At 33.8% G+C, this 8023-nt stretch overlaps 1 protein-coding gene across 1 annotated transcript; it reads left to right on the top strand.

Moving 5' to 3' along the window:
- The first annotated feature begins 864 nt into the window (after positions 1 to 864).
- On the top strand, positions 865 to 3276 carry LOC134280489 (uncharacterized). Its single transcript, XM_062762898.1, has 2 exons — positions 865 to 890; positions 1217 to 3276. Exons 1-2 carry the CDS (start codon positions 865 to 867, stop codon positions 3240 to 3242), a joined length of 2052 nt encoding a protein of 683 aa, XP_062618882.1. The 3' UTR covers positions 3243 to 3276.
- The last annotated feature ends 4747 nt before the right edge of the window (positions 3277 to 8023 follow it).

An 8023-nucleotide genomic window follows, 5' to 3' on the forward strand; every position in this document is an offset into this window, starting at 1 on the left:
ATTTTGATATGATTTCTCAGTAAATTATATTGATTTGAGAGAACAGTTTTCATTTTGCGCTAAGAAAAAATAAAAACTTTAATGCCTTTATGACAAAGAATAACCGATACTATTTCTGTGTGTCTTATTTTTTGTACATTGAAATGATCGCAAAAATGCAAAAATAAATAATCTCTAAAACACCCTAGATAATCTATCATGCTAATTAATGTTGGTATCAAAGGCTAGACAATACACAGACAATGCTATGGAATCCTTTAAATTCGTGGGTGTCAATGGTAGTTGCTAAATATAGGCAATTTTTGGGGGTTAGTGGAGACGTAATTTCTATGGTATCTTTGTATAAAAATAAAATCAAAAGAAAAAAAGTATGTTGACAAAGCAGTTGTTCCTAGGGACTACCCACAAAATTCTTGAATATTGGTCCCCTAGGAACATTGATGATTCCAAAGTAATTAGCAATCATTATGGTTCTGTAAGGTTCTTTAGAGATCTCTAGGGTTCTGTTTAGTAAGACCCCTTCAGCCTGATATCTTTATTGATCTACTAAATCTTACAACAAATTGTAATAATTTTGATATTGAGATACATGTATACTAGTTGCAGACCTGTAGCTCTCTTAAACCTGTACTTCTGAACTGGTTTTCATGACTGCACAATTCAGTCAAGTTTTTGTTAACCAAGTAATGATATATTTTTATCGTCTTTAAAAACCCTTGGGATTTAAGGATTTTTCCCTGTATATAATAGCTAGATCATAAAGATAATGCTATATATAAAACAGTGGTAGTTGCTTTCTCTCATTATAGCATTGGAATTTTTTATAAGTACTATCAAATTAAAGATTTTCCTGAAAAACTTAACATGGGCTCTTTTAGAACGTTAGAAATGTAAGTTTTAATTAGCAATATATTAGTACTCTTAACATGCCTAGTTAACTCTCTGAATCAGTACATTTTGCTGACAACTGTATATAGTATATAAGGTTAAGGCATAAATTCTTGAAATTCAATTTCTTTAATAATATTTTTAGTCACAAATTTAAAATAAGTTGAGAACAATAAAATAATACATATAATATTTCTTCACATTTTAAGATTCGATTTACACTAAACTTTTTAAAGTTATTTATCAATTAACTATGTCTATAATTATGACTAAAAAAATCATATTGCACAAGATATATATTGAATCCCCTCTTAATCCTTGCCTGTAGGACAGCTATACAAAACATATCAAAGGCAGTGTTTGTGGGGCTGTGTCGTAAACTTGGCACCTCACAAATTGTGGCCATGAGGAGAGATATGATGGACATCAATGAGATAGTGGAAAATCAAGTGACAACAAGTGATGAGTGCAGTATTATGGTAAGTGTAAGTTACAGAGAAGGATTCAGACTGAAAGAATCAGATATAGACTTTATGTTCTGGCCAAATAATACCCGTGTGATCTGGGAATTATCTCAGACTCAGTATTACAACACACACAGACAAACACTGATCCTCGGTGACTGTTCCGATAGTCCACCAGGATTCACTTTATTATATTTACTGTCACCTACCATGGACAAAGATATTCAGAGAGCTTGTGTAAGAATAAATAACATACATTATATATCTAGTTCTAAGTATAGACAGATGATCTGTGCTGCTTCAATAAATCAGTCAATTCAACATGGACCCTGTGCCAGTGGAACAATTGGAACAACAGAATTTGATAATGCCCCATGTTTTGTTAGTGACTTTTGGCCTCCAACTGCCTCCTCTTGGATAGACAGATGCCACTCGTGGCCCCAGACTCATGTTGTTGATGATATTGTTAAAAATGGATGTCACTTTGTGGCAATAGGACATAAGCTAGGAAGACATGAAGACCATGAATGGAGAATTTCTTTCTCTCTGGCAGAACAGAAACTAGCATTTTCAATGAATCACTGCCAGTTTTTGACTTATGGCTTACTGAAATTGTTTATAACAGATATGGTAAACAATGGAGTAAGTGAGGATAATAAATTACTGTGTTCCTATCACATGAAGACCGCAGTTTTCTGGGCGATTCAACAAAATACAATACCTCAATGGTGTCCACAAAATCTCCTTGGGTGTTTCTGGGTCTGTTTTAAACTCATTCTCAAATGGGTGTATGAGGGGGTCTGTCCTAACTTTTTTATTCCAGAAAATAACATGTTTCTTAGTAAAATTCATGGCGACAAACAACATCAAGTATTTATTAGATTGTATGGGTTGTATGAGAAGGGTTTAGCATTCCTGCTACAATGCCCCAGCTTTAGGACTTATATTTTTAATTTCCTTCATAATCTTAGACTCTCCATCTGTACAGATGAACATACCCTGATTTCTGAGGTTGATTTTGATGAAAATCTATATGATGAAATACTACGAATTGACACAATACGGAAACTGGACATACAAAGATGTATGAAATATCTACAAACAATAGAACAGATGATAAACTTACACCTCCTGACACAGTATCAAGCCATAATGCTACAGAAACTTACAGCTGATGTCCTTCAGCAAACTGCATTTATATTATACATGGAAACTTACACACATTTAAACAAACTGAGTTATAGAGTTGACAAAATGTTCTGTTATATGCTGAAATTGGCATCCAAGTTTGGTTGTATAACTGACATGATGTACAGAGCCATGTATTATTACAAGACACTTAGATACACGGAAGCTTTATCTATCATAGAGAAGGTCGTCAAGTTAGCACAGCCGTATGTGATGTATTGGTATAATGAAGATACAGAGATGTATATTGAGGCTGTAGGGGGACAGTCCTGGTCTACAAAGATGAGACAGGCTGTAGCATGGATTATCTTACTTAACAACAAAATCCATTATATCAGTGAATTGTTACTAGAACAACAGTCTGCTATGGAGAATGGCTGGTCTTTTTTATGTATACCATCATTTGTACTATTATACATGCTAGAGATTTTGTGCTACAGACATATAGACACAATAAGAGCACAAACTGCTCTAGATGATCTACAAGCTCTAGTTCACTATGATCAGGGACATTTTATACCTTTACTTCTCAGAGACATATCGTGGCAGATTCTGGGGATCTGTCAACAGGTGACAGGGAACCTCCAGGCTGCTCTATACTCATACCAACAATCTCTCAGGCAAGAACCAATGCAAAATATACAAACAGCTACACAAATGAGAATACAGGAAATTGGTCAATGGAATTCCACAGATATTTAAACGAAATATGTCTTCAAATCAAGGAGTCATTAAACTAGTTCTGGAATGTTTAATTTGTATAGTGGTTCACCTGATAGGGTTTATGGTGTATATTATGTATATTGTATTTCATGAGAAGGATGTAGATCAATGCAGAGATAAACAGATTTAAATATTAAAAGATATAAAATTAAGAGTATGTGTATTTATTTATTTTGTATTTTGTTGTTCTGATATTATTTGAAGTAAACTTAAATCGTAAAATAAATAAAAGAATAAAATATTTTTTAAAGTGTACCAAACAATGAACAAAAATTACAAAAATGTTTGACTTTTCATTGATGTTGCAGGGTAACTTCTGAGGTAAAGAAATAATTTGAAATATAAAAGCTGAGGTGCTCAGATTAATCAAGACCTGTCCATGCAGCACCAAAGCATTTTGTCCAAGAAGTCTAGAATGTCAAAATTCTGGTACAAACACCCTAGCTTATAAAACCTTTGTTCTCTGTTAGCCTCACAGATGCATGCTCAGGAGCAGAGAAGATTTTCAAAAAATAATGCATCTTCACTCTAGTTCAACACAGTCCCACCCTAACACCAAAATCTGTGACATGCAGGTTATCCTACAGATATCCTAGCTCAACCTCACTCTGAACTAACATTACATGTATCTGCAAAAGATCCTGGAGCAGAGAAGAAGACTTCTGAAGAGAAAATGCCTCTTTTGTACTGTTTTATGGACTTTTAGATTGAATACTGTTCGTTATCCCCATACCTTCATCTTCATTAGATAATCAAAGGAGCCCCACCATAACATCAGGCTCTAGGGCCATAAAACAGACGAGTTTATTTGTGACTTCGTCTTCAAGTCATCATTCTGTAAGTACTATGGTCGATGCAATGACCTTGTCAGCAAATACAATTTATCATTAATCAAATGCTGACTGACGTTTTTCATACCAATTGTTAGTCCATTATTTATACACTGAATTGACGACAGATTTTTTCCGTTATTTCCTGACCATGACAAGGAGCACATGGTGGGTGTGACCGGTCGGCAGGGGATGCTCACTCCTCCATGGCACCTGATCCCACCTCTGATGTTTTGGGGGTCCATGTTTGCTCTGCTCTTATTTTGTATTGTTTTATGGACTTTGAGATTGAATACTGTTCGTTATCTCCATATCCTTCTAACTTTTACAAAATGAATTAATGGTTGAAAAGTGAGACTGAGATCACAAAAGAGCATATCTCTAAGTTTTATGGTTCTGGAGCTGGTGCCCCTTAATTAGGAAATTCACAGTTTCTAACACCCTTAATTCCAGTCTCTAAATACTTTTGTCCATGTTCCTGCAGACGTAAGTGCACTGTTATCTTGTTTTAGGCTTTCAGCAACCAATATCAGTAAAATCAAAGAAATCATGAAACAATAGATTAAATTTATTATAAATGATGTCATAAGTTTCTTGTTTTCCTAAATTATGATATTATCATTGTTTCCTGTGAATCCTGTAATGCTCTTCAATTCAAATCCTGATGAAAAAAATTTCTATCATTAAAATTCTCAACATCTTGAAATACCCTAACCCCGAACTCTTGCTCACTCTGGTCCAAATTGTTACTCTGGTCCACAAAAATTCATTAATAAGTTTATATATAAAACCAAACAAGTTCTATCAGATAAACACATTTTTAATGATATACATTACTAACAAAGTTTTAAGAAATAAAAGTTGAGTGTCTCTGTCACATTTCACCGCGGGCGATTTTATTTTTAACTCGCTGCTCCCTCACCATTAGCCTTCGTTCTCTCTCATATTCCTTCATACGTAGAACAAAACTGAAATAGTCAGAAAAAGATAATAAACCTTTAATAATGACATATTTTGATATAATTTCTCAGTAAATTACATGTATATTCATTTCAAAGAATAGGTTTCATTTTGCGATAAAAAGAATGGATTTTTTGTATTCTGGTCAAATTATTTATACGATAAATACTAGAACAGTATAGGTAGTTTTTGATAGGCCAGAATTTAGCAAGACTTATTTCCTGTTGGCCGCCATACTGGAGGTCCTAATGCTCATATTCCTTCATTGTTTAACCAATCTAAAATTTTTATATAAATTTATCATATTATATTGTTATTTTGAATTAGGAATCATTATTTTTCTGAAGTATATAAATTTTTTGGAAGCCTCCTTTATTTAAAAAAAAAAAGATTTTCTACCAAATATTTCTGCTACATCTCTTAAACTTGGTAAAACCAAGAGGGAAAATCACAGAGTCAACCTCCAATATGGCGACCAACGGGAAGTAACTCTCCCTAAATTCAGGCCTATCAAAAACAATATATATGCAGCCACAATTTCAATAAAAAAACTAAGTATTCAGGCATTTTAAGAAAATTTCACAACTTTAACATTTAAATGGTTTTAGTATTTTCTATGTACTTTAAATTATTTTATATAATGCATTGTGATTGAAGCATTTCTTATGATCAATTCAAAACACCATGGATCACTTCTAATTTACTATCATTATAATAAACTTTGGTATTAAAGGCTAGACAATACACAGATAATACTATTTGATAGAATCATTTAAATTTGTGGGGGTCAATGGTTGAGGGTAGGCAAAATGTTGGTGGTTTTATGGGAGAAGAAATTTTTTGTGTATCTTGTATATAAACAAGATTAAATGAATAAATATGTTGATAAAAAAATTATAAATTTGTGACAAAGGTGACCCATGAATATTGGTCCCCTGGGTACATTGATGATTCCTCAGTATTTAACAATCATTGTAAGGTACTTTAGATATCTCTAGGGTTCTATGTATAGTATGACAGCTTCAGAAGGATGTTGTCATTGATCTAGATAAGAGTCTAAATCTTACTATACTGATCTTGTATTAAAATGTATTTCCTTACAACACTGACAAATGCTTAAACAGTCATAATTTTGATTGTGAGATACCGGCCAGTACATGTACTAGGTGCAGAACTGTAGCTCTCCCCTCAAAAATATGCAAGTGATTGAGATTTTCTGTTAGCATCCTCGCAAGCCAGGCTTCTTGAGTTAACATAGCTGCAATAATGTAGCCCTCTCCCTTTTTTTTTTTTTTTTTTTTTTGGGAGAGGGCTACAACTCCTTAGGATCTTTCTAATGGCGCAGCTGCGGGAGTGATTTGCTCCCGCACGGATTTCGGCTCAAATTAACAGTAAATGGCTATTTTATTAACATTTCTTACCAGTGTTCGAAATTCAGAATTATTTTCTGTGGGTCCAAAGGACCCACTGGTAAAGGGTCTACACCAGTCCTTCCAAGGCAGCATAGGCCCAAAAATAATACAATGTACCATCAAATATTTTGGGGAAAAAACTTTAATTGACAATCTTGGTAAGTTTATCGATTCCTTACCAATAAAAAAAATATCATATTATTTAACAAAAAAATATGTTAATATTACTGTAAACATACTTTGTTTCCTGTAACATTCCCCCCAAAACAGGGTCTGTCTGTATTTTTTTTTTCTTTTTTTTTTTTTTTGCCTAATGTACGATCTCACATATTGAAGCATTATAAAGTTTCCATTTGAAACATTAATTTTTACTTTCCCTAAATACCTAAATAAATAGGGCCAAACATCCCAGGACTGAAGTAACCAGGTGGGATATTTACAGTAGGCACCTAACATGGCTGTACATGCGATAGAAAACGAAGCTAAACAAATTGGGGGAGGAAATGCTAGATGGTATAAAAATGATCATTCCTCTTCATATTTTAAAAGTGAAGATTGACAAGTAGGATGACATATTTATATTTCAACTAACGCTACAATTAGCATTCTTTATAAAAATTGCATCAGCTGATTGAAACCGGCACGGATATAGTCAGATAGTAGCAATTTGAATGTGTCCGTCGGATTATAGGAAAGAAACATATTTTTTTTAGGCCTTCTTTCTTGGCAAATCATCATCGGCCCAAAATCATTTCAAGGACCCATTTAGTCATACTATACATGAGTCCTTCCGTTTGTACGTCGGCGCAGGACCGACGGACCGACGCTAATTTCGAACACTGTTTCTTACCTTGACTCCAAATAAGTAGTCATCCAAGACGTAAACCAATGCAAAAATATACAGAACGATCCCTATATCGCTTATTTTTCGTGTATGTCAACATCACAACTCGAATTTATCCGCCATGTTTACTGACCTTGATAGATTGTATTTTGGGACAGCCAATGAGAATTTAGGTTCTATAGGAGCGGATCTTTTTGGAATTCCCTTATTTTGAACATAAATATCGCTGCTTGCATAAAAATAACACTTAAAATGGTTTTATATACCTATGTTTTTGTGATGAAATTCAGCACATACATTTATAAACACCGATAATTGCTTTATTCAGTTGTTTTAAATTTCAAGCGAAAGTCTCATTACGTCACGCGTGAACTGTCATGGCTGCTGAAGTAAACTACCAGGAAACATGCAGAGTTATTTTACAAGTTTTTCGCATTTAACGGGGTCTACTGTTGACAGTGAATAAAAAATTCGTCTTATTAGGAGTAAGTTGAATGTAAAAATAATTTATTTTGCCTGCAGTCGCTCCTATTAAAAAAAAATATTTGCACCATTACGGAGATGCGATGGAATTGTAGCCCTCTCCAGAAAACATCAGATTAAAAAAAATCGGAGAGGGCTACATTATTGCAGCTAGAGTTAACATGTTGCTGTTAGACCCCTGGCATATTTCATTCAATATTCATGGGCAGACTGTAGTGACCTCTATTAGAA

The sequence above is a fragment of the Saccostrea cucullata genome, unplaced genomic scaffold (assembly GCF_032062105.1).
Source record: "Saccostrea cucullata isolate Sc308-1 unplaced genomic scaffold, CSIRO_AGI_Scuc_v1 ctg5869, whole genome shotgun sequence".
NCBI classification, from domain to species: Eukaryota; Metazoa; Mollusca; class Bivalvia; order Ostreida; family Ostreidae; genus Saccostrea; species Saccostrea cuccullata.